The following is a 27,493-nucleotide window of genomic DNA, read 5'->3' on the forward strand; positions in this document are numbered from 1 at the left end:
TCCACTTCATACGACGTTCTCATTTTCGCAGCAGTGCCTGAGCAGTGAATTGTTAATTGAAAGGCCTTATGGTGTCTGCAGCTGAAGCTAAGCGTAGCCTGAGCGCAGTATGATTTGGCAGGAAAGCGTCCACTTGATAAGCGTCCTCGCGCGCCGTAGTGGAATAGTATGTTCTTTCCTTTTCAATAGAACGATAGGAGTCAACTGAACAAGGGTCTGGATCTGAGCTAGTTGCTACGGCTCTTTTCGCCGTCCGTGTCTATGTGCGCTTAACCTACCGAGAGGAGTGAACGCTTTCAGCTGCTGAACGCTTAAGAATATCGATGAAGAAATATTCCTGGATAAAGGACAACTGCGTGCCGCGCACGTCTTGAAGCAACAATAACACCATGCTGTTTTGGTAGCTTTGCCAAGGCTGTGGCTTTCTAGAAGTGCGGGTGAGTGCTGTCAGGAAGAGGGAACGACGGGTCACGGAGACTGAGACATCATGGCGGAGAGTGGTCCTGCACCGGACGGCGAACCACCGATGGAGGAAGGCGCAGCAGGGAGTGAATGTGGGTGAGTTCGTGTTTTTGCGTATATCCCTATCTATTCCCCTATCACATGATGCACCAGTGACCGGGTAACACTAGCGTATTTCGAGCCAAAGAATAAGGTGAATTATATCATTGCGCGCTTGACAAAACAGTTCGAAGGGCAAGTACTTTTCCTGACTCCAGTCAAGGAGACGGGAAAGGCAAGACAACGTTGCTCCAGCTCAACGCCAACGTTAGATGAAATAGGGCTGCGGCATGCGTGACGTGTTGTGTAAGCATCGTTCGGCCTGAAATTGAGGAGTAAATAAATAAACCTGGCTTGGAAAGCTCTTTTCTCGTGAAACTGACGTGCTATTCTGAAATGCACTCACGTGAATGCCGCTTTGGATGGCATATAAAGCTCGTCTTGCGTTTCAAGGCAAAACACACACACACACAAGAACAACACGCAAGGACAGAACGACTGACGATAGAAACAGGACCGGGATCTCATGCAGAACTTTCATACTCGAGTTCAAGCAGACAAGAGTCTTATAAAGGAGTAGGAGGAATAAATTATTTTTTCTAAATATGAGCTGACGTTGGAGTAGTCCGAGGTTAGCGGCGCCCGTAGTCCAGAATGGGTTAAAAAAATGTACTGAAGAAATTTCAGCGAAGGCATCAGAGTTTACCATTAGCGTTGTTTACTATGTAAATATAATTAACGTGCATTTGCCAGGTAAGATTAGTAGCTGTGTATATGAGATCCCACGTACATGTATTGCATGCAAATTTTTTCTAAAGGAAATCTTAGAATGTAACAATCTTGCACACGACTAACTCATTGTATGGCGGTATGCGCGTAGTAATTTGCATTTTTTCGTATTAAGACGCATTTCCTGCGATTTAAACGTAGCGCTGATTTTGTAGAGCTCGTATGTTAGGAAGAAAAAAATTATTGCAAAATTTCAAAGGTGGCCCATATGAGAAAGTTTTGCAACTTTGATGCCCCTTTGCGCGTTTGCTCTTTCATAGAGACACTTGAAGACAGAGTTGAATATGGAATGCTGCCTTTGCAGCATTCCTGCAGAGGATGTGTTGCTACTTCACATAGAACATAAGAAAAAAATAGGTAAATAAGCAAGGTTTTGGAGAAAAGCTCCTTTACGAAAAAAGAAATAAAGAAAGAACCACGAGAACAACTTTTTAATTTTTTATTTGTAAGTCCACTTACATAAGGCAAAACATGGATGCAATATGTTTTTTTTTCATTCCCCCTATTCACAATATACAATAAACCAAAGTGGCCAATTTTTAGCGTCCTGTTTTTAGTGTACTGAGGCCGCGTTCCGGTTTTTTTAACGCTTACTCTCTCTAAAATAAATAGAAAAAGAAAAGCAACGGTTGCCATAAATGAAGGGAAGCTTGCCTCGGATTTTCATTGTTGCGAGAACAGTGAACGTGTTTTCTTCTGGGTTTCCTGGGACTCAATGCCTGAGAGAACCGTCTCGACCCTATTTGTGGTGCTCGAACAAATTTATTGCGTGTCCCTTGCACTTAAAGAAGCTTAATCACCGTCAGTTGCGCGGCAGCGGCAATTCTCGCAGTTCTCGCATCAGCGGCAGTTCTCGCAACGGGCATCACATATCCGCTTGACTGCTCGTGGGCGCCACACCCACACATGCCACGAATCCATTTCCGCTGTCGATGCTGCTCGACGGGTGCAGCAGGCGCACGCAGCAGCGCCACATTCTCGAGCTTGACGCCAAGTTGGGAGAGCATCTCGTGCGCCGTTTGAATGGAGGCGGCACTTGCAGGCCTCTGGTTGGGCAGACAAGCTTCGTGCTTGAGTCCACCCACACCGTGACAGGCTTTCCGTGCCCGGCAGCGGAAAACGTCCGCCTCGCGGACGTCTACTTGGCGCGCCACAACTTATACACTTGGTACTTATTTTTAAAACGGCTCGCTCTACCGATCAATGGCATAGGTGAGGTGACAGCAGATGGGTGCTTTTTCATTGAACATGTCGTGCACCCTACCTAGGGCGTAGCAGGCGTGCGCTGCATCGCGACGCTTGTTGTCGCTTATGACAGCGCAGCTGCGTGTTCCTTTCCTTGTCGCGGAGACGCAGGTGAAGATTTAGATTTGTTTCTCGTGCCAATGATACGATTGTGTTTCATTTGAGAGAAGGAGAGTCCAGTTTCCCGCGAAATCAAAACGTAGAAAGATGTTTCCGCGCGGCTCACACTTATTGTCCTCGTGAATAGCCATGGCTTGATTGCTGCGTATGCATTCGTGAGAAATTCACTTGGCCACCAGTTTCCCTACCTCATTCACAAAAATTTGGAGGACGCTTAAGCTGTAAGAGTGGAACGCGATAGCATTCAAATATCCCTGACTGCGTCTCACGCTTCCCGACAACTAAGACTCATATAACCGTAATGTTTACCTGGAAAAGCTGGCGGCGAACGCTATGCATTAAGGCAAGCTTTCTGGCAGAAACGCAGCCTCTTGCGAGTGCCGACCCCAGAGGTTGTGCACTGGCGCGCCATAAAATTACATAATTTTCACGTTTCTCTTATCGTATCGCATTTTTAAAATTTCAGTCCGAGAAGATTTCACATAAAAGGCATGCACTGTTGGTGTTTTGTTTCATGGAATTTGTTTTTGGGCTGTCATAGTCAAAATTCCAAGGAATAACTTAGTAAAAAACGTAAGACAAGTTGTGAGCAACTTTCATGACATAAGGGGAACTTTAGTACCGTATAATATATATGCCAATTTCGCTCACGGGACGCCAACGCCGGCTACTGCGCCGGACGCCTGATTTTCTGTGACAGGGGGCCGTTAACGCTATCGCGTGAAAAATGGTTGGAGATGACGTCTTCTTGATTAAGTCGCCGCTTTCTCAAGCAGCGAACGTGATCTTGTCCTCGTCAACCATTCTCAGACGAGCCAAAGTGAGGTTTTCACTCCATGGGCAGCTCTCGCATTGACCTACCAAACAATCTACCATCGGGGAACCGCAAAGACACAATGTTTTCATTCCTTGTAGCGAGTTTTCGACCCACCATGGTTGCTTAGTGGCTACGGTGTCGGGCTGCTAAGCACGACGTCACGGGATTGAATCCCGTCCATGGCGGCCGCATTTTGATGGGGGCGAAATGCGAGAACACCCGTGGTACTTAGATTTAGGTGCACGTTAAAGAATCCCAGGTGGTCCAAATTATTCCTGCGTGCCTCATAATCATAAAGTGGGTTTGCCACGTAAGATCTCATAATTTAGTTTTTAAGCGAGCTTTGCATGCCACTTACGTTCCCCGGCAGTGAGACGCAAAGGTTGGCGCAGCAAACCTCATCTGGTGCGAGAAGCACCCAATTTGGACGCAGGCTGTAAAATTTTGACAGAACGGTGGAAGTTCTGGGTTGAGCAGCATCGAACATCTGGAACCGCTCGCGGATAGGACGTGTAATAAATTGCTTTGAGACGTACTCTCTCTGGCCGTCTGCGATGGCTGACACAATGTCCTCCTTGTTCCGAGTCTGGCGAGAGCACCCAAGTTCGTCCTTGGTGAAGTAGCCGAGCGCCGCTTGCACATCCAATGGGCTTAACCTTGACCTCGTGTATGAAATAGAATCTGACCACATACCACGTTCCTCGCGCCAATTTCGGGCCTTTCTGAGCATATACGTTGTGACAGCTGGGATTGCCTCTTGAACGCTTTTGTTTTCCACTTCTGGTGGCACTCTGATCAACAGACAGAGACGCTCTCGAGAGGACCTTGAAAACTTGTACGCTTGCTTCAATCTAGTTAACCAGTCAGCGCATGCCCGACAAACTATTACAGATAACCCAGGTGTACTGACGCTTTGGTATACAGCGTTTAGAGTTGAGCGTATCTTTGTCACAACGATGCTCGGCCCGCTCGCTTAGATCTCGGCCCGCTTTCTCTTTCGGCAAGATAGTGTGCTCCGTTTGTGAATTGAAGATGGTGGCTCCAACGGAGAAACATAAGGAGAAAGGTGGGCGTACCTGTTTAATTCATCAATCGCTTCTTCTTCCTGAGTAAATGCCTCGTCTGCTTCATCGCGGGTCTGAGTAGATGAGGGCAGGATTTCTATATAGTCTAAATTTCTAGATAACTATATTCGCTTCTGTGCACTATTAACGTGGCCGAACAACGCGTCGTAATATTCTGGGGGCCTGGACACAGAGGAATCAAGGGTAATATTTTGCCGATCAACTCGCTACACCGAGAAAAGCTCGCAACGATCCCGTAACCGTCGCATAGATATGAAACCTTTCCTGTGGAAAAAAAAAACTAAGAAGCTATTGGTACCGTCTTTAGCATACTCAAACGATTAATAGGTTTCACCTAATCAACCACGGTTAGGAACGTGGCCACCAGAAAAGAAATCACGGGGAGCCAATGTCGCCTAAAATCGATTGAGAATAGGACACACCGTACGGCAGATACAACTACTTGTTGACAGGTAATGATTTTCCTATCTGTGCCAAATGTAACGAGAGGTTGATCGTCCTCCACATCTTATTGGAGTGCCGGGAAGCAAAATTTGAAAGGAAAAGACACTTCCCTCTAGCTTAAAGACAACATATCTCTATTCATCCAGCGATGTTTCTCGTTAAGGAACCGTTATCGAATACGAAATCACTATTGGATTTCTTCAACGAAATCCCTCTGCTCATCCCAAAGTATTCGTAGCGCGGCCTCTTTTGAGAGGCCGCTTTTGCGATGCTAGCGTTTTGCACAGCGCACGCCTCCAGGCCCTTAGTTTCGAAGGACCCTGATGAGGCAGTAGTGCTACTGACAGTGACATTTTTTATATCACATCTTCGTTGCGTATCTTTTATTTTTCCTCCAATGTGTCATGGTACACCCTACGCATAATTGCCATAATTTTATTTAGGTCTGTATTTTACGCACATTAAGGCGAATGTTTTTTAGGCAACTATACAGCTGTATCACATATATCCTGTGTCAGTGACCACACCATGGATTTCTTCGCACCATATTTTTTGGTGCTCCTTGGCGTCCCCTGGCCATTTGCGTCATAAAAACTTCATTCATCATCATCAACACCAACACAAAAAGAGCGAATTTCATTTGTTTCGCATCAGGGATTCGATGTTACACCTGAAGAGTGAGGATGCTAGCTACAGGAAAAACCGAGCACACACTCATAAGAGCACGAAGATGTTGAATCAGTGTTGTTAGTTCTGACAGCACTTTACGTGCCAGTTACAGCTTTGAAGAGAAGTCGGTACGAGGTGAAAACACAGCTGGTGTAATATGCGGGTGAAATCTAGCATTTGATGTTTCTCGTTTTTGCCGTCTTTCTTTTCTCATTTGAACTGAATTTTATTTTATTCTGTTCATAACAGAACAGAATAAGAAGCTAAATGCCGTATGGTCTGACGAAGGCTTTTGCTCCTTCAACAATTCGGCACGCAAGCCATACACGTACAGCGCACAAATTCCACAAACATGCTGAAATCAAAGCGAGTGTCGCGATACAGAATGGTATTTACGTGAGAGAAATAACATGTATATAAAAATCCGAAAATTTTACACAAAATACTAAAGACAGATGTTGTGTACAACTTACAAGTGTAACTTGAAAAATGAAGCAGAAAGAAAAAAAGAAATATATATCACACAATATGCTGCGGCTTCAATCGTACAGACTCATATTGTTCCTAATGAGAAAATATTGATTTGATTAATTCGAACCCTCCACAATTTCGTCATCATAATCATGTAGTTGATTTAGTAGTAAAGGTGCTTGGTAATTGGATAGTTGTTTTTCATAATTGGTTCTTATTTTTTGGCGTTCTCATATGTTGTCAGAAGCTATAGTGCAGATTAGAGTATATTCTGTATATACTGTGATTTGTTTTCTTTATTGTATCGCAGCAACCTGTAGTAATGAACCTGGCTTGCCTTTAACACAGAAGGTTCTTCTTAAATGGTTCGGTCATAAATTTTTTTGAACATGGCCATGATATTCCTCGAACATACGTTAGACTCTTTTTTTGAAGTGCTATCAATTGATTATAATCTTTTGGCCGAGTAGTGCACCAAATTAATGTTGTAACGATAACTAAGAAATCCGCAAGTGAAAGAAGAGGAAGAGAAGGGCAAGTATAATGCTACAATTATTTTATCTAAAAATTCCTAACACCTTGTTTTAATTTCTAAATGTCATTTCTTTAGTCCCACGCTCTATAATTCAAATTTAGTTTTGTTTTAATTCCAAACACACTAGAAACCACCTGCTTCTTGACCAATCCCCCATAGTGGGTATGAGCCAGGGTTAGGAAACAAGACAAGACAAGAAGGATAGAATAGCACTGGGTCAAGAGAATAGTTGAGTTTTGGGGTGGCTGAGATTTCGGTGGGTCGTGGACCACTTGAAACGCATTCAAGGCGCCGGACCCCTATTACATTTTCGTCGCAGCGGTAATGTTAACCCGCACCAAGACGTCCTTCTTCACCATGCATTCACTCGCATATAGCTGCCGCAATCTAAGCTGGCGCCGTCATCGGCCACTCAATTGGGCCACGCCATTTCCGCGAGCGACGCCACCACTACGCAATCATCGCCTCCATCTCAGGCTTCAGATTCTGGTACAACACCTTCAAACATTCACCCTGGCAATTCCGATTCCACTCGCCCTCAGCCTGCGCCAGACTTAGCGGCTCTCCTGGACTCTCTTGAAGCACGCCTTGACCAACAACTGTTCTCCTTTGAGAACTGTTTAGTCCAGCGTATGTCCTCCGCCGATAGTCGCATCGCCGACCTCACCACACGCGTTTCCAGCCTCGTGTCGCCCGCTTGCGCTGCTCAAGCTCCACCTGTATTGGCATCTCAATCTCGCTTTCCCAATTCTGTCATGCAGCACTTGGGATCCTTCCCAACTTCACCTACCGTTGACGGCACCACGTCATGGTCTACTTTTCGTGTGCATATTGAGTCTGTCGTTACTCTCGACTCATGGTCACCTCGCCACAAAGCTAAAACCCTCGAGGCTCAGGTTCGTTCTGCTGCCGCTGAATGCCTGGAGTTCCTGCCGGCATGCCACCGTTACAACTACGCAATTCTCCTCTCGGCACTCGAGTCCCGCTATGGTGATGCCCATCTTCAGCACTTACGTCTTACAGAATTACAGCACGTGCAACAGGGCCACTGCAACCTGCAAGAGCACTCTGCTCATGTCGAGCGCCTCCCGTGGAAAGCACTGGGTGGTTGTCCAAACTCCGCCGCCGACTTCAATGCTCCCAAAGCCTTCATCGACTCCATAAGATACCTCAATCTTTAATTCTTCGTCCGCCTCGCCCGCCCGTGTACACTTCACGCTCTTTTAGATCTCCCATTGGGGCCTAACATAGTGGAACGCTCCAGTGCAGTGTGCCACACCCGCCCTTTTGCAAGTCAACAGGCGTAAGCATGCCAAGCAGGCCGACACATACCGTCAGCGCTCTCCAGCCATGCGCTGTTATCAATGCAACGAGATCGTCCATTACAGTCGAGGCTGTGTCCGTCGTATTCCTTCGTTGCAAAACTTCACCGCGGGCCACCGAGGGCAGGACCCTGCGCAGGTCGTCAAGTCCCTCTCTTATAGGGCCTGTTTAGAGGTATGCCCACGTTGCAAGTCTAGCTAGGTGAGCCATCGGTAAACGCTGAAATTCTAGTGGATACCTGTACAGGTTATAATTTCGTGACATCAAATTTGCTCCCCATTCAGTGCCATCTGAAGACGGCTACGGTCACAACAGCCGCCCTTTGCCTAGCTGACGGGACTCCTCTATCATCCCTTGGAGAAATCTCCATGACTGTGACTGCTTTCGGAAAATGTGTAAGTGTCCCACTCATTGTGGTGCAAAACGTTTGCGCACCTTTAATTTTGGGCTGAAAATGGTGCTCAACACTGGGCGTACGCATGAACTTTAACCACGCCAGGTATATAATTGCTCCCTCACGATCCGGAACTTGACCTGGCAGCCAACACAGTCACAAATAAAGTGCTGTCCTCGTGCGTTCACTCTATATTTGAGTTCGCCAGCCATGCGGTCGCAGGATATCTCTCCTTTCTCAGCAATGGCACTTCGGCGCTGCGCAAGCATTTCTCTTGCTTTCGTATACGCACCTTGTCAACATGGATGTGTGCACTAACGACAGCGCTTACCGAAGCCGCACAAAAATGAACATGTTCGCCCACCACAACCGTTTTCTCTCCTGTGCTGGCAATATCTACAGCAACTATACGCTTGTCTTCTGCTGCGTGAGTACCCGTTCGTTGCGACATGGACGTATGCTTACATGCGGATGTCTTTGTTGACTGCACTATCTGCTCGGGACCGCGCAATGAGTTTGCCATCCCACGCTCATTACTGTGCTCCTCTTCTGCATTTGCTGTCCTGACGTTCAACCTATCAGACAGATCACTGCGCGTGCACTCTGGAACTCTGTTGGCGTCCTGGACTGTCCTTTATCCCTGCTATGTCCTCGCAACAGTGCAACACTGTACTTCTCCAGAGAGTGGCGATGACATCGTCGTCTTGAATGCGTTCCATTTCGGCCCAAACCTAACGTCATCCGATAAGTCAGATACTCAAGCATTGCTGGTGAAATTTCAAAGGTGCTTGGCGTTATCACTGAGCGAACGTGGCTGTACTACTCCCGTTCGTCAGAAAATAAACACTGGCTTCCATGCACTCGTTTGGCACAATCCTCGTCGTGTTTCTCCTGCTGAACGCGCTGAAATTTCAACTCAAGTGGAAGATATGTTACAACTCGGCATCATATCTCGCTCGTTTAGTCCTCGGTCATCCCCCCCCTATAGTTCTCGTGAGAAACACGGACTGCCCTACGCGATTTTGCGTAGACTATCGTCGCCTAAACAGCATTACCGAACCGGTTGTATACCCTCTTCCTTGCCTCGACGACGCCTTAGATCGGCTTCAGGGGACCAGATATTTCACTACACTCGACCGCCTCTCCGGCTAATGGCAAGTCGGGCTTGACGAGAACGACCACCTTACCTAACGAGCTGGACGCACGGGCCTTTGCACCGGCCGCTCTTCGACTTCATCCAAGCAACAGACCTACATCTTTTTCATTCAATTTATGCCGTAGGGTATACTGGCGCCAAAGAAACAGACCGTTAAGAGCTCATTCGTGCCCCTTACCCCTTCCCTCGAGGGCTTGGAAATGCGCATAATGTTGCCATAACGACCGCGTAATCACAGTTACGGGCACAGGAAGAAGCTATGAAAAAAAAAACTCGCGTGAAAAGCAAAGCCAGGTAACAACTCATGTGTTAACGATGGCACCAAGGTTACACCTTGATGGCCTGTTGTAATTTTTTCCTTTATATTTTCTGTTCCTCGAGCAGGAGTAGCCACTGCGACAGCACAGTAGCTGTAGCGTTGCACTGCTGAGCTCATGGTCGCGGGTGCGATCCCGGTCGTGGCAACCGCATTTAGATGGGGGGCGAAATGAGAAAAATAGGGTTAATCACCGCCCCTTCCAGTCCGTGAAGATGGTCGAACAGTTAAGCTGTGTTAGTTACACCGAGCGTTACACAGGGTGTCTTTTTTTTTTTGCTTGCGCGTGAGGTAGATCCCTACTCCTCCAGTGGGTCTATCTGAGTTGCATGTTAGCACTAGTGCAGTGAATTCATTCACTAGCGATATGTTGGCATCGCACGTCTCCGTGAAACGGATGACATCAACTTTCTGAAGAACGTCATCGTGAACCATGTCAGGAACGTGCTTGTTTAGAGAACGGACGTTTAGCAATGTCAATGTAACTTCACTACGTCCACTGTAAGACCTTCTAGGCGAGCCTCTGTGAGTCTTCACAGGGTGTTTGCGAAGTCTAATGAATTCATCTGCCGGCAGCCGGTCCACATTCTCCTTCCGTGGTAGAATCGGTAATCCCCTTTGATGTTGGTCGAGTACAACCGGTTGATGTCGGTGCATCGGCTGAGCGCCACATAGACAAGGTTCTGCTGGTAAGAGAATGTATGGCTCATACCTTCTTAAGCACTGGTCGATACTCCCGTAAACGCGGCCTCCCCATTACGACGGCGAAAGAGAAGTGAAATTCTACGCTGGAATGACGAGCGGCAACCTAGCCAGCTGGGGAAGAATACGACCACGACAGCGAACGCGGGAGCAGTGACACGAGCGCGTTCGCGCGTTAGCACCACGTAGCGCCAAGGAGCCAGCCGTGGAAGAAGACGACGATGCTCGAGCCATTGCTGATGACGACAGTTTTAGCGAAGTCCGACAACGACGGCACAGGGTCTGCATAAACAGCTTCGCTGTAAAAGGCGGTGCATCCATTCTTTAGAGATTATGGGCAACTTTAAGGCTATTACCAATGTTTGTTGTGCTTAGTGCGTAATTGCAATAACCACTCCACACTTTAAAGCCTTTGGTACTTAAAGTCTCATAAATAAATAAATAAATAAATAAATAAATAAATAAATAAATAAATATAAGTCCCGCCTACGACTCGTCTGGTAATAAGATCGTCGTTATGGCTCGAACAAAATTAATGTTTTTTTTTCGACCCGGATTGTGCGGTGCATCTTTTAAGGTATTCACACGCGTTGATGATGTTGATAGCCCAATGTCGTGCCATTTTCCTGAGGTTGACAGGCACTGTAGCAATAACAGTCTTGGAAATTGCACCGCAACGCCGCACCTATATTTTTGGGACGGCGCGGCGTGTTGTGCTCGGATAAAAAGTTACAGAGGCACTTGAGTCTCCTTACGTGCATTGAATGCGAAAGCATTCTTGCCGTGTCGACTATATCGACGTCCATTTCCCGTGACTATGTCGCATGACGTGATCACTTGGTCACGTTCTCGAATTAGGCAAAGTAAATTTTAAGGGTGGGTCAAGTCAATTTTGGGATTGGGCTAGGTCCGTTTTGAACGTAAATCATACAATTTTCAAATTGGGAAAAGTAAATTTTGGGGATGGGCCACCCAACCTTTGGGGATGATCAATTCAATTTTAGTAAGTGGGCGAGGTCGATTTTGAACGTGGGTCAACTCAAATTTCGAATGGCGCAATGTTAAAATGTGGGTGGGTCACATAAATTTTGAGGGTTGGTCAAGTCAATTTTGAGAGTAGGCCAGGTCGGTTTTGAACGTGTGCCAACTAAATTTTCGAATTGGGCAAAGCTAATTTTTCGGGCGTGAGCCACGGCGTCCGTCGGACGACGTGGTTCACCATGGGATTTCGCAGTGCGAGCCGCAGCAGGCCCGAACGTGACGTCATCATTTAATCACGTTGGTCTTGGTACCATCGTAAGTTAACGCTGGACGCTTCCCGGATTTTCCGCTTCATGGGGCATATAATGCTTTCGCATTAATACACTTCAACTCTCACAACACCGGGCAGGCAACTGCGGCGCCATGCACTCGTGAAGGTTTTCTCAATCGAGATATTTTATAGAGGGTTTAAATTAGCAGAACGTTGTAGTGACAGCAATGATGATAACTTTGAAGTGCGTGAACAAACGTACCTTTCTTTCTATATCTTTTTGCTATCATTTTTCTGTTTCCGCTGTGAAGGTAACCACATATGGTATCGCGCAAGAAGAAATAAGAACCGCGCACAGGTGGAGAGACTCAAGCCAGTCTATAGAGCACAACTGCTTACGTGCATTCCTGGTCACTAAGATTCTGGCCCCATCATACCCCCTTCCGCCTGCGTTTTCCCCCTACCCCAATAGAGCATAGCTTGCAGGCGCATCTACCATCTCTCCGCCTTACTCTGTTAGTATTGTGCAGTGCGAATACCATGACGTTAACAATATATTTCTTTAGTGGGTTTACTTGTGCTCCAAAAAACTAGGGGCTACTCTAATCACAATGATGGTTTGAGCACGGTCAACGTAGGCCTTCGAAATCTGAAATGACAGGTCAAGTCCGTCTGCTATTTACACATGTATGTAATCCCGTACATTCTAGAGTGCTCGCTGGTGGTAGCCTACATTCAAGAATGCGAAATATTATTCTGGGCGCGCGCGCAGTCTCTTTTGTCAAACTCTTTACTACAGAATGAGTGACAAAACTCAATAAGGGCGGGATACAGTAGGCGCGTCTGGCGCCAAGCAACAACCTGATAGCGGTGATAATCAGGTGTAAAAACATTCACCAGCAGAGAGCAAAACAATACACGCATGACATTATTGAAGGTCTGTCTGTCTCTGCATGCAGGTTACCACAGCCGGACAACGTCCTGGACTACGCCCTGTTCGTGTCGCCAGTGTGTCCCGAACTCGGACCAGCAGAACTGCTCGCCGACGCCGTCAGGTGCGCCGACATTCAGCTGGACAGCGTCACCTCGCATTCGATAGCGCCCTCTTGTTGCCGACATACTGTTAACCACCTGCGAGCGTGGAACGAACTTCTCTGGGAGATACGCGTAGAGCTCCTGGAGGCTAGTCCAGGGATACTCGCGCTTTGTTCGAATCCGCCCACCACGTGGTGCAAGGATGACGGTGACGTCATACCGGACAAAGGCGACGTGGGCTTCCGCGCTCAGCGCTACAGGGGTGCCGTGCTTCTCTTCCATTGGCTCCTGCTGAACAACTACTGCGTGAGAACCGTGGAGCTTGACGCCTGCCTCCTGCGTCACCACCACGTGATGTTTTTCGACAGCCTAGAACAGGCACCGTGGTTGCAGCGGCTGAGCTTGGGTTCTTACGAACTCGACGATGCGTCTACTATAGGACTGACGCAAGTCCTCCCTAGACTGGTGCGACTTCGGGAACTCGAGTTGTACGATCTGTCCATGTGGGGACAGGTCAACGAATGCTGTGCCTTTGAGCGTGCCACGCGCTCTCTGCTTAAAAAGACGGCATCGCTGAAGCGCCTACGCCTGACGAGGATCCTTTTCACATTAATTAACGCCACGCATTTCGTGAAAGGGCTCGAGAAGAATTCGACTCTTGAGGATTTGCACATAGACTGGAATATTATCGAGCAACATGGCTCGCGTTTTGCCAGTTACCTCGCTGGGAACGTCACTCTTCGAGAGCTCACGATAGAGGACTGGAGCTACTCGTTACCTAATATGAGCACCGTGTTCAAAGCGTTGGAAACAAACCGAAACATAGTCCGAATAGTCGGTGATGGTATCTACATGAACATGGAAGACATTCGGGCTTTGAGCAATGCACTCTTGGTCAACGACGTTGTCGAGAGCATTGACCTAACCAAGTGCCGTTGGTGCACCGAACACCAACAGGGGGCCAAAGACGCCGAAGGCGTGTTAGAGCATGGTGCGACCTGTCACCCGTTCGCGAATTTTCTAACTCAAAACAAGTCTCTCCATTTCCTGGGACTTCCTGAAGGTATGCTGACCAATGAGTGGGCGGAATGTTTCTTAGAGGCCCTTGGTCGCTCCCACCCGCGCTTGAGGGTCGACGCTGGTTACGTGAACGAAGACAGACTCTGCCATCTTCTCCCTCTTGCCAAGTCAAACGGATGCCTTGGCAAGTTTACCTTCCGAACGACCATTGACAACGTGATATCCGTGATCACACTGAATGAGGTACAATGCCTGAAAGGGATAATCTGTCCCGGACCTTCGGAAGCAGGGCTTGGGCGTGCCAACTCCTCAAAGCCGAGGAATGCCGTTCGAGCTAGATGCCCGCGCAACAGCAAGAGGCGCAGCAGTGGGCACAGCAGACATGCCACGGATACCCCTGCGCTCCTCATCACGGACATGCGAAGAGCCACGGACGCACTGGAGGAGATGATAAGTCTGCTTGTAATGTCGAAGAATCTTACGAGTCTGCACATCAATTTCTTCCGAGACGTAAGTGAAGATGCGACGCAGCTCCTGGCGGATTTTCTGAACCACACGAGGACACTGACTGACTTGGCCATTGTACTCGACTGCAAATCCGAGGCTGCACGTATTATATTCGACGGCCTCAACCATAACAGAAGCCTGTCCACACTATCGGTGCAGACGTCACACGCGCAGTGTTTCAAGGACCTTCCCGACAAACTGGCATTTCTCATATTGTGCAGCGGGCACATGACGCGGCTAGAGTTTCCTCTCCTGGGCCCCTCGCAAACGACACAGGTGTGTGTGTTTTGTCTTGTCGCTGACGTAGAAGTGCAGCCAAGGTTAGAGACTGTCCATTGATTCAAAGGGGCTACGTCTGCAAATACTTGCGGTGACAAAAAGAGTTATATTATTTTAAAAAAATAATAAAACGGCAGGACACGAAGAATAGCCTCCCTCACAGCTACGTTTATTGTGAGCTTTTGAAGGAAAGCGTCAGAATGCGCAAGCCACTTTGCGCACGCAGATGAGATCGGACAGAGGAATTCAAGTTGCCAGAGTGCCCCTTTTGGTGTCTCATTCTTGTCGCTACATATTACGGTAGCACAGACAGTGAAGAAATATACGTGTACGCAGCCCGGCCTTTCGAAAGAACAAACGAAGCATGTTGTCAAAAGAAGTTTGTTGAACTCTATTATCGCCAGTGAAGGGGCTCAAAGGTTGGCATCGCACAACGCTTAGTGAATAATATCGGCTCAGTTCCCGCCGTAACGATGAAATCCGCGCACTACCCCTGATAGTAACACGCTTCCCTACAATGCGCCCAACGCGCGGTGCCATAGCAGACGACGCGGCTCAAGACCCCGCTCTTAGAGCGTCTGCGCCTGCGCGAGTTGCTGCCGCCGCCCGACTCCAGCGCTCACGGCATCGCGATGCAATGCGCTGCGAGTTTTCCCGTTAGTGCGGAACAGCCTATACAGCGCCATGCTTGCCTATCAGGGTACTCTGGGGTACTTGTGTATTCCTTTTAACGAAATATAAGCATGCTAACGCCAGCTTTTGTTTAATATTTCTGAATGAACAAATGTCGCACAATCTGAACAAGCACGAAGTAAGCAAGAGACTAGTCTAGACCGCACGTTGCCAGAGTGTACAATGCAACAGGCCGCTGCTGCGGATGTTTCAGATTGGTTCCGCCACCGTCTGTACCGTCTACACCTTGGGCTTCAGAGAATAATAATAAATTCTGGGGTGTTACGTGCCACAAACACGATCTGATATGAGGCATGCCGTAGTGGGGGAATGAGGAATAATTTTGACCGCCTTGGGTTCTCTAAGACGCGTCTGAGTGTATACATACACACGGTCGTTCAGAAGCATGCTGTCCCCACAGAAGCAGCTGCAGCCAGCATCGAATCCGCGATCTCTAACTCAAACACGATCAGCACGCGGATGCTGTGACCGGTAAATCGAGCCCGAGACCTCAGGCTTATAGATTAAAATTTAGGTTTGGATAACCTTCACGTTTTAAATTGTGGAACTATATGCATGCCGAATCGGCACAATCTGTACACCGATTCTGTAAACAGCGCTCCATAGTAATTTTTTTCTGTCTGAGCTTCTTTAACGTGTATACACAGCACAGTACACGGATGTTTTTGCATTCCACTTCCGTGAAAATGCGGCAGCCGTAGCCAGGAGTCGAATCTGTCCTGTTGATCCTCAAACTTGTACTCAACAGGAGAGCGCCGCTGAGCCATCGATGCGGGTAGAAGCACAATACCATTGTCCCGAGAAACAATGGAATATCTAAGCGCCACTATAAGCAGTAAGTAATTTATATCCACTGCAGCATAAAGGCCATGGACACGGAGTAAGACATTTAGGAGGTGAAACTCCCGTCAGCGCAAGCGAGCGCGGGCGACCAGATAAAGTCACAATTGTTGTATGCGCCTTCGGGGCCATATACAGTGGCGGCGCCATGCGGCGCGTCGTAGAAGCCGCGGCGAAAAAAAAAAATGCAGCGCCCGGGCACCGGCGCGCTCTCAATGGCGGTAATTTCTTTCCAGGCCGCCAGGCGCCGCCAGCACGATAAGGGCTCCGCGGGCTTGTGACCTTTTCTGGTCGCCGCAAACAGCGGAGTTTCCTCTCCTAAATGTTTCTTGCTCCGTGGCCGCTTCGGTCGACGATATCCCATTAGCCCTGTCTTACGCATACAGGCAGACTCCACACAGTGCCCGTGCCTAGTTTCTCCACAAACTTGTAGCCGTTTGCGGATTAACGCAGGAGTAAATGTAAGTTAGCCGGGTTGGTGGTGCCACCTGTTGGAGAAGTGTTCAACGAGACAAACATAGAGCTGTTATGTGTGTTAAATGCGTCTAAGACATTCTGGTTAGACAAATTTTCAACAGATGTCGCTAACAGCATCGTTGCTGTCTCGCACATCTCCGGTAAACCGGAAATGAGCAGGTGTTTGCTAAAGAAGACTGGTTGGTACATTACCTATATATTGCATTCTCCGCAATAAACCCGTTGTTGTTAGATCCTTCTCTGTCATGTTCTCGTCATCCCGGCGAAAGCGCTCTTTGTTCCTGTCCTAGCGGTAAAGCGCAAACGGGAGGAAGCTTGCGGATAACCTAGAACTCTGCGATGTTCGTCCACGTTTTTCAGCACCCAAAGCACCCATTCTGTAATGTAATAGACCACCGGTTATAAGCTCGATGCATTGCATTTTGTTGGGTTGCAGGTCTAACGATTGTTGCCTGTGCAGGTGTACTGGAAGCTGCCGCGACGCGTAATGGAGGCTGTGCCGCTAGTGGTGTCGCCCACTGACGGGCTGGCCGTGTGCCAGCAGCAGATCAAGCTTATCTTCAACAAGGTTCGCACGGACGCCATGCTCGAGCGCGAGGCGACTACTTTCGTCATGGGAACGAGCAGGACAACGGCGGCCGCCGAGGCATTCCAGCGGCTCTGGGGGAGCCCGGACCTGCTCGCCAGAGTGCGGGAAACGGGACTATTAAGAGGAGAGCACGCTCAAGCCAAAATGAAAGCCGCTCGGGAGCGGCTTGCGTTGGACTTTTTTGTTCTCACTGGAGTCGTGCGGGAGCATGTGGTGTGTCTAAAAAGTGCGACTGGAGCAACTCAAATCGATCAGGTGTTGAATGCCCGTGTGCAAATAAACGTCGTCAGGCACCTTATGGTGTCGGACGTGGTCAGGTGAAAGCCCTTCTTCGTTTTACCTGAATGAGCATGGACGTTGAGGTTCAACGGCCGGATACAGGCTCTGCACCCGCCCAAGAGGTGAGTTCTTGCTACGTTATTCGCTCTCATTGCAGGTGAGCTCAAGACCCGCTCTATTATACTGGGCATAGTTGCGTATACAAACGCCGAGGAGCACAAATTTTCATCATGCGGGGAGTGGCAATAACCTTGAATAAAGATAATATGTCCCGATCGAATCATGGCAGTCCAGAATAAAGACATGTTCCCACTTTGTTTCAAATATGACACGCGCCACCTAGAGAGAGAAAGAGAAAACAATGCAAAGAAAGGCAGGGAGGTTAACCAAAGGTAGTTCCGCTAGGCTACCCTGCACGGAGGGAAGGGTTAAGGGGGATAAATAGAGAAAGAGAGTGGGCGGAGGAGGTAGAGAGAAAGAGAGACGAGCACTAACAAAGTGCGTACACTATAGAGCGGTAGCGGGCGGCGTTCTTAAAGTCTATCGTGAAGCCCCGCAGACCGCAGGGACCTTAATAACGCGAGTACGGCCTTCAACGCGGATGTTCTTTCGGAGCATTGACCTAAAGCTCTGAGTTCCGACAGTGGGCGATTGTCCAGCTAGTACATTACTCTGCACATATCACTTGTCGCTGGGCACTATATCGCGGACAGGCACAGATAATATGTGTGAGCCTCTCATCGCTGTTGCTTGCGTCGCACTTGGGGCTGTTGGCCATTCCAATAAGGAAAGCCTATGAGTTCGTAAAGGCAACGCCTAGCCATTTCTTGCTCCGTGGCCTAGCCACAGCCTGTACAGCATGGTCTGTTCACATCGTGGTAACTCTGACGGGAGGTGTATCCGTAAGCCGGAGACAACGAACGCAAACGACACATGGCGAAATGTTTACATTTTGAGGTAGTACACAAATTCATTGTTATGTAGACACGTCTGCGGAAAGAGGCACAGAGTCGCCTCGTTCAATGTGAAAGCCGCTATTGGCGCCTTTAGCTCAGTGGGAAAGATCAACAGGAGATCTGGGCACCACTGAACAAGACGCGAGGGGAAAACTGACTTTGGTGCCTATATTACAATATTATTATTACTGTATTATTACTGTATTACTATACTATACTATAATATTACTATATATTATTATATATTAATATTAAGAGTGTTTGGATGTTCCTTATTGTCTAGTCGTATTCTGAATTAGATTCGTTATTTCACCGCAATGGCTTTTCAAAAGCAACAGAAACGGAAAAAAAGGCAGCTCTATTACAGTGAATGCAATTTGTATGTTTCCAGCCTAGCCTGGGTCTCCAAGCTACTTTTCTTGCCCTATTTCTTACTGTAGATTATCATCATCATCATCAGCCTGGTTACGCCCACTGCAGGGCAAAGGCCTCTCCCATACTTCTCCAACAACCCCGGTCATGTACTAATTGTGGCCATGCCGTCCCTGCAAACTTCTTAATCTCATCCGCCCACCTAACTTTCTGCCGCCCCCTGCTACGCTTCCCTTCCCTTGGGATCCAGTCCGTAACCCTTAATGACCATCGGTTATCTTCCCTCCTCATTACATGTCCTGCCCATGCCCATTTCTTTTTCTTGATTTCAACTAAGATGTCATTAACTCGCGTTTGTTCCCTCACCCAATCTGCTCTTTTCTTATCCCTTAACGTTACACCTATCATTCTTCTTTCCATAGCTCGTTGTGTCGTCCTCAATTTGAGTAGAACCCTTTTAGTAAGCCTCCAGGTTTCTGCCCCGTAGGTGAGTACTGGTAAGACACAGCTATTATATACTTTTCTCTTGAGGGATAATGGCAACCTGCTGTTCATGATTTGGGAATGCCTGCCAAACGCACCCCAGCCCATTCTTATTCTTCTGATTATTTCCGTCTCATGATCCGGATCCGCCGTCACTACCTGCCCTAAGTAGATGTATTCCCTTACGACTTCCAGTGCCTCGCTGCCTATTGTAAATTGCTGTTCTCTCCCGAGACTGTTAAGCATTACTTTAGTTTTCTGCAGATTAATTTTTAGACCCACTCTTCTGCTTTGCCTCTCCAGGTCAGTGAGCATGCATTGCAATTGGTCCCCTGAGTTACTAAGCAAGGCAATATCATCAGGGAATCGCAAGTTACTAAGGTATTCTCCATTAACTTTTATCCCCAATTCTTCCCAATCCAGGTCTCTGAATACCTCCTGTAAACACGCTGTGAATAGCATTGGAGATATCGTATCTCCCTGCCTGACGCCTTTCTTTATTGGGATTTTTTTGCTTGCTTTATGGAGGACTACGGTGGCTGTGGAGCCGCTATAGATATCTTCCAGTATTTTTATTTTACTGTAGATTGTAGCGCTATGCGAATAAATGAAACTTTCGAATAACGAATCGAATAGTGTCTTATTCGATTCGGTCTTTTATCGCTATTAGTGAATTCAATTACTTATGGAATTCTTTTCGAATATTTAGAAATGTCAAATGCGCCTAGATAAAAACTAAAAGTGAAGCAAAAGGACGGCAAATTGTCACCGACGCAGATATGGTACGGGGGACGTTCCAAAAGTTTTTTAATATATGCTATGACTTTGTTATATTCGCTATTTTAGAAATAATGTCGTCAACGCCACGGGATGTGATTAGCTTGAGGTTATTTATCGAGCATCCGACATTTTCAAGTGTTATTTCTATAGGTTACATGTATTGGTAGTGTTGCAAATGGGTCGCAAGCCCCAAGGGTAGCGTTGGCCTGGCGGCCTGGGGCACAGCTGGAAGAATCCCAAGGTCCTGGCAAAGGATGAGTCGACTGCTAACAGAACAACTTGTTTATTCTAGCATCGCAAAATAGCGGCCGGTCAGGTCCACCGAAGTGGAGAAACGGGAGACCACGTTACTCGACTGAATAAATCGAAGCTTCTCGCTGCATTGACTATCTCAACTGAGCTGAGTTCTTTAAGCGGCACTGCTTCAGGGAACTTTGTCGCTGGGCAGATCACAGTCAAAATGTGTCTGTACCCCGTGGTTGTTACCGGCAGAGAACCCACTGTATCAATAACGGGCCGTCTAAAAGGCTCCGTAATGATAGGTACCAACTTCAACGGCGCCCTCGATTTGTCCCCTGGTTTGCCCATCCGCTGACAGGTGTCACATGTCCTCACAAAGTGTTCTGCGTCACGAAAACACCCTGGCCAATAGTACTCTTGCAAGAGACGGTCCTTAGTCTTCTTAACTCCTAGGTGTCCGTACCACGAACCTCCATGCGACAAGCGCAACAGATCCTGACGGTAGCACTGAGGCACGATCAGCTGATCGAACTCCACTCCCCTGCGGTCTAGATACTTCCGGTACATGACCCCACTTCTTTCCACAAAACGAGCATTTTTCTTGGCGATACCTTCCTTGTCATTGCAGCGCATGTTTTCTAGGCTGCTATCCTTTTTTTGCTCGGCTATCAAAGCCGACTGGCTGACTTTTAGCAACCTATTAAGTCCATCTGACGTAGGCGCGATGAGCAAATCTGCAGATAGCTCTTCTAACTTTCCCGTGTCGGGCATTTCCTCTCCAGTATCTGGTGCCTTCAACGCTACAGGCTCAATTTTATTCAGTTCGGGCGTGCTCTGAATATCAGCTTGCTGGGCCTCCGTCCCTTTCTCATTGTTCGACAGCATCGGCCCTGCAACTACCGCCTTTGCAGCGAGCTCCCGAACCTTCGATCTGCTTAAGGCCTGAACGCTAGCCTCACCAAACAAAAGCCCCTTCTCGCGCAGGAGGTGATCGGACCTGTTCGAAAATAGGTACGGGTACTGGGGGGGGGGGGGGCAGCATAGATGACACTGCGGCCTGCGTCTCAAGTGCTCCGAAAGGTCCTTCAATAAGCACTTTTGCTACGGGCAGACACACGCTATGAGTTTCCACGGCTTGCTTGATCCATGCGCACTCGCCCGTGAACATATCGGGTTCTACGTAAGAGGGGTGAACTACATTCATTGTAGCTGCGGAATCACGAAGCACTCGGCACTCTTTCCCGTTGACGAGGAGGTCTCGCATGTAAGGCTCGAGAAGCTTCATGTTCTCGTCAGTGCTGCATAATGACAAACACACGACTTTTGTTTTTGTTTGTGAACACTGCGCCGAAAAGTGACCCGGTTTCTGGCACGTATAAGACACGCGCTCTTGCCTCGTCTCGAACCGCTTTCTGCGTTCGGCTTCGGTTGCCGCCGTCTCCTTACGTTCGGTCGGACTGCTTTCACTCGCATTCGCACTACGTGTGTCCCCCCTCGCTCTCATGGGTGTGAACTTCGGCCTCTCAAACTTGGAGCCAAATTCACCCTTTTGACCGTCCTTAGCTCCGCGAGCCCGACGCGTCACAAGCTCCTCGGCTAGCTCGGCGGCTTCAGCCGCCGTACTAACGTCTAGCCTATCCAAGACCCAGTACCGCACGTTCTCAGGTAACCAACTATAAAACTGTTCCAGCCCGAAACACTGCAGAACTTTCTCGTGGTCACCAAGCGCTCTCTCTTTTTTGAGCCACTCCTGCATGTTTGACATAAGCCTGTAGGCAAACTCTGTATATGACTCACTCCTGCCTTTCTCATTTTCCTGAAACTTCCGACGGAACGCCTCCGCTGACAGCCTGTACTTCTTTAGCAGACTCGATTTCACTTGGTCGAAATCCTCTGCCTCCTCTCTCTTCAAGCGAGCGACTATGTCGGCCGCATCGCCGGGTAACAAAAGTGAGCAAGCGCTGTGGCCATGTTTCCCGACAGAACCCCTGCTTCTCGCACGTTCGCTCAAAGTTAACCAGGAACAAATCAATGTCCTCTCCAAGCTTAAACGGCCGCATCAGGTCAGTCATTTGAACGATACTCGTTCTCCTGAACCGTGTGCCTGACTTCTATTATGAGCGCGTTCCATCTCTACCTCGAGACGCTTCATTTCCAAAGCGTATTGACGGTCGCGCTGCTCTTTCTCTTTTTGCTCTTTACGTTCGCGCTCCTCTTTCTCTTTTTGCCGTCTCCCTCCCCTCAATGGTCTCAAGGCATTCCGACAGCTCGTCATCCTCAGCTTCTAACTCAAGAATAGCCCTTAGCAGTTCTGGTTTTCTGAGTTCGTCTGAGACATCCAGACCCAACTCTCTTGCAAGCTCCAGCAATTTCGGTTTGCGCAACGACTTCCAATCCATGGCTGCTCTGAATGCTGCTTTCTTTACTGCCTACTATTGTCTTGCCGCAAACTAACCCGGCAGCAACGACAACCACAAATACCGGCTCTGTTTCTGACACTAACAAAAGCCTGGCAAAACTCAGAAGAAGAAAGTCCCGCACTCACCAAACCTCGCAGCCAAGAATTCAGCGCAGTCGTTCCGCTGCAGGCAACCAGTCATCACACAGGGCTCGTTGCACTGCTCCCGGATTGTCGTTGTGCTGCTCAGCATAGAGTCGACCGCATATCTTCGCTGCTGGCCTCCGTTGTCGCGATCTCACCGCTGGCAACCAGTTGTTGCAAATGGGTCGCAAGCCCCAAGGGTAGCGTTGGCCTGGCGGCCTGGGGCACAGCTGGAAGCATCCGAAGATCCTGGCAAAGGATGAGTCGACTGCTAACAGAACAACTTGCTTATTCTAGCTTCGCAAAAGAGCGGCCGGTCAGGTCGACCGAAGTGGAGAAGCGGGAGACCACGTTACTCGACTGAATAAATCGAAGCTTCTCTCTTGGCGTCCGGGGGCAGCTGCTTTTATACTTTCGGAGTCGAGGGCAAGAAGGAACGGCTCGGAAGAGGCGCACGTGACGGCGGCGCACGGACACGTTGTGACAAGTATCCGCCGGGCCGGTGCCGCTCGGACCTCCTCGCTTCACAGTTGGGGAGCTCCTCTCCCCGGCTGCCGCGCTTTGACAAGCGTGGGCACCAACATGCACACACACACACACACGCGAAGACACTTGGCATTGAGACATGCCTGGACGCGCTTAGCAGGAGGTGTTGGGGCAGTGCTGAACTGGCCAAAATGTCCGCCGCTGTGAACGAAGCTTCGGCGTCCGTTGCATCCGCGCCGGCTATACCGCACGTCGGAGGCGAAATGTAACAGTAGTTTCGATACATCCGGCAGATAAGGCTGACCTTTTGTGGTGAATATTGAAGAAAAATAAGTATTGAAAGCAGACGCGCACTGAGTACCTGAGAGGGTAGTGTTGTTATTGCAGTGGCTGACTATAGTGAAAAATGGAGAGCCAGCTATTATAGACAGTTACGATCAGTTTTAAACACAAGATCACTATAGTTGTAAAAAAATGAACTGCGCTGATAGCTACTGTACAATTTTAGAGCCACGTTGCAAACAAGCTTTCCACGAACGACAGGCTACTTTGTGAGCAGCTTTCCAGAAACGCTAAATAAGTGGTTGTTGAGAAAACACCAGACGCTATAGAAAAAAAATACAGAAAGGTGTGGAAAGTATCTGCATACAGTAGATAAATAACTTACCCTCTACATGGCAAACATCACTGGTGGTAGCTTAAAAGATAATACTGCTCCATGAATGGACTGCAAGAAACACTCATTGACAGACCAGAAACAAAAATAACCGGTGGGCATGTAATGGATAAGAAGAGGAACTGAAGGGCCCGATTTTTGTTAGTCAAAATCATACGAAGCCAAAAGTCAATGAAGAAAACAGGAGCATAGGGAAAATGATTTAATGTTTGACTAAAGCTAAAAATTTATAAGCTAAAGCTAAGTGAAAGTGGAGCAAGAAGAAAGTTGCTGCCGGTGGAAGCTGAACCAATGACCCCTGCATCGCGGGCGTGTTGCACTCGCCCATTCTGCGACGGCGACAGCCACGTCCGCATTGTAGGGTACTTATGGTATGTTCAGGATCTAGCCCAAGGAGTGTTAGCCAGCACAGCACTTACACTGCGAAACCGAAAACAATGCATGCAATACCGATTTTGTTTGTGCATTCCTTCGAAAACTATTGTCGTTGCACTCCTGGTAATTTGCGAGGCTGCGTTAAGCAGAACAGTAATCCTGACTTTAAGAGTCGCTTGTTGCGAAACATTTGGTTAATTCCAATATTCAAAAATACCCAATGGATCATTTTTTAATACGAATCGATTACGCACTAAATATTCACATTCGTATTCGCAACTTCGAATATTTGGCCACCTGTAATAGCTTTTTTTTTCCTACGATAAGACACCACGAACGGCTGATCGTCGGATTTTATTTTTTTGTGCATGCTGCTAATTTTACCTGGACGACATTGGATTGACAATTACTGTATGTATGTATGTATGCATGTATGTATGTATGTATGTATGTATGTATGTATGTATGTATGTATGTATGTATGTATGTATGTATGTATGTATGTATGTATGTATGTATGTATGTATGTATGTATGTATGTATGTATGTATGTATCGTGGACTCCCTCTCTGAAGCGGCTTGAAATTCGGCGATAAAGCCATTTTTCAGAAGAAAAAAAAAGAAGTGTGGTGCGTAAAAATTTAATGCTCCTTTTTGTTACATGTATGCAGGTTGGCTGTGCCTGGAGAAGAATTTTCGAGCTGCACCAAGAAGCAAGAATCTCGACGCCAGTGTTATGGAATTCTAGCAGGAGCGTCGCAAACACACATGAATTGCTTGTGACGACGCCACGAATATCTGAGCACGGTCGGTGAAGGCAGAGCTGCAACGTCTCGGAAAACTGCCGTTTTGAACACTTTCGCCTACAGGCAAGCGACTGAGGAGGCGCAGCGGCCTCTGCTGGTGCTTACGGAAGCAAATAGTACCACGTGATGACTTTGCTATCATTCTGTGCAGTGCTGGCCATTTGAAGTCTGTGTCGGTGTGTGGGAAGTGTGAAGCCCGTTGCAACAAAGTTTATGCGGAGTTCCTGTTGCTGAGCCTTTCCTCGTCGTCGAAGAAGCTGTCTGATGAAGTATAACTTTGAATGAGCTTCCGTGCCACGCTGGGATAGGCCGGATGCCTACCGAAGAGCGTTGGGGGAGCTACGCCAGGACTGTGGAAGTACGCGCATGCTGAACTCTGTGTACAGGTGCAACAAGATGACAAACTAAGACACGCCACACACGGTGCAGCTTTGTGTAGTTGTCTCGAACAGTAGAGGAGGGTCGTGTGAAGTTGGCAGGAATATACGCATGTGGCGCTCAAGACAGCAATAGGGAGCGGCCGCCTTGATGAGCCGTAATGAGACCTCAGAGACGGATGCTTTATTGGGACCTATGAAGGTACGACGGCAAGTGAGATTCTAATGTTCGCTGTGAACCAAGGGTTAGAGAACTCGCTGCAGGATGGGCACGGGAAGACGACGATTGTCGGAGCGTTGACAGTATAGCAGCGGGCCTACTTGAGGACTTTTCTGATCCACCGCGCCTAAACTACATGAGACCAGCAACTGCCGTCTCTGCTTGCCGGACTCGGAAATGTGACAGGTTGCGGGCGGCCCTGTAAGACAGCGGCGGAGAGGCGCCGGAGTGAATGGCCACTGTTGTAGGAGAGGGCGGGTACATTAGTGTTCCTGTATATGCTATACAGGAACGCTAGGGTAGATAGGTGTTGCGCGCCACTTCAGTCCTGCGCAGAAGAGCGGTCGTTGTGATTTCAGCAGTTTCTGACGCGAATGAAGGTGCAATCGTTGGGAGAAGAGGTTGGCGAAAGTAGCCACTGCGGAGCGGCGATATTGCAGCAGGAGGTGCTGTAGTTGGCGAATACGCCGACAGCGAGCGCGCTGAGAGTGGCAATGCGAAAATCGCCCGGAGAAGAGTGTTAAAAAATCGCCCGGAGCTGATGCAATCCCGAATGCGTTTCTCTCCGGCTGCGCCGAATGGTGTTCAAAGTATTTAACCTTAATATTCGAGAAATACTGTCACGCGCGGAAACTCCAACCGACAGGAAGTACGCGAAAGTCATCCCCATACCAAAAACAATAAATCCGTCTCCTCACATGATACAGGCCAATATTTTTACTATGCACATGCGCAAAAACCCTCGAACACATGATTTTCAAACACATTTCTGCCTTTCTTAGCGATAACGTAATAATTAAGCAGTCAGCATATTTTAACACTGCTGTAAAAGAATTCTTTCTTTTCGACCTAAACTGATTAGTCTTTAACAAAAGTTATAATGATGTCAACAACTGGATACAGCGTTGCTGCTACGCTTTTTTGTTGTTTCTACGTACGTATGTGTTTATGGATGTATAGTAACGTAAGTGTCAATGCCGGTGTACGCTTGTTCTTACTCGGCACACCGTGCATCAAATGTATATATAGCATATCAGTGTACATTCTTGCTGCGTTGAGTAAATAATAATTACATGTTACCGTTATAAAAACGGCTAAAGTCACAAATGTTCGACAAATTCTTTTTGTGTAACCGTTTCATGTATTCTTATCGCAAGCATGTATGTGTGCAGGCTGTCGTGGGATGGAGGCCATGGGTCTTGTCTCGGATACGTGCTGCCTCACTGCTGGTGTGGGGCTCCTGTAGTGGGTGATACTTAGCAGTTTGCACAGAAACTAAGCCTTTTCGCTTCTGGGTGCCGATGGCTGTGTCGTCGGCATGCGGGGAATGGCGCGCGCCCGAGCCGGCGGGGGCCGATGCTTTCTCCCTCCTGCGGTGCTCTGCACCTTAGTTTACTGGTTTTTGTTTGGCTGCATTTCCTTCTTTTTTTCCTGTTTTTGTTTTGTTTGTTTCATACAAAACAAGAAATGATTGTGCTCGTGTCTGAATGGTTTACTTTTCTTTGTATAACTGCATGGATCAATAACTAGCCTATGGCTAAAGATCCAGACATTGTCGTATACCAGTGTTGATTATTTGAATAAAATTACTGTTGAATTGAAAAAAAAAAATTGGTGCGAGACAACATGGTTTCCGGCGAGG

The 27,493-nt window shown here is 48.0% G+C and overlaps 1 protein-coding gene across 1 annotated transcript; it reads left to right on the plus strand.

Moving 5' to 3' along the window:
• On the plus strand, positions 1 to 27,493 carry LOC142580020 (uncharacterized). Its single transcript, XM_075690746.1, has 4 exons — positions 1 to 558; positions 12,779 to 14,657; positions 17,131 to 17,660; positions 25,120 to 27,493. The coding sequence occupies exons 1-3, from the start codon at positions 488 to 490 to the stop codon at positions 17,578 to 17,580; spliced, it is 2,400 nt and encodes a 799-aa protein (XP_075546861.1). The 5' UTR covers positions 1 to 487; the 3' UTR covers positions 17,581 to 17,660; positions 25,120 to 27,493.

Source organism: Dermacentor variabilis, chromosome 4 (assembly GCF_050947875.1).
Source record: "Dermacentor variabilis isolate Ectoservices chromosome 4, ASM5094787v1, whole genome shotgun sequence".
NCBI lineage: Eukaryota > Metazoa > Arthropoda > Arachnida > Ixodida > Ixodidae > Dermacentor > Dermacentor variabilis.

Coding starts and splice junctions, on each gene's coding strand:
- LOC142580020 (XM_075690746.1), top strand. CDS start 488: ATGGCGGAGAGTGGTCCTGCACCGGACGGCGAACCACCGATGGAGGAA. Junction 559..12,778: donor GCAGCAGGGAGTGAATGTGG/GTGAGTTCGTGT, acceptor CTCTGCATGCAG/GTTACCACAGCCGGACAACG. Junction 14,658..17,130: donor GCCCCTCGCAAACGACACAG/GTGTGTGTGTTT, acceptor TTGCCTGTGCAG/GTGTACTGGAAGCTGCCGCG.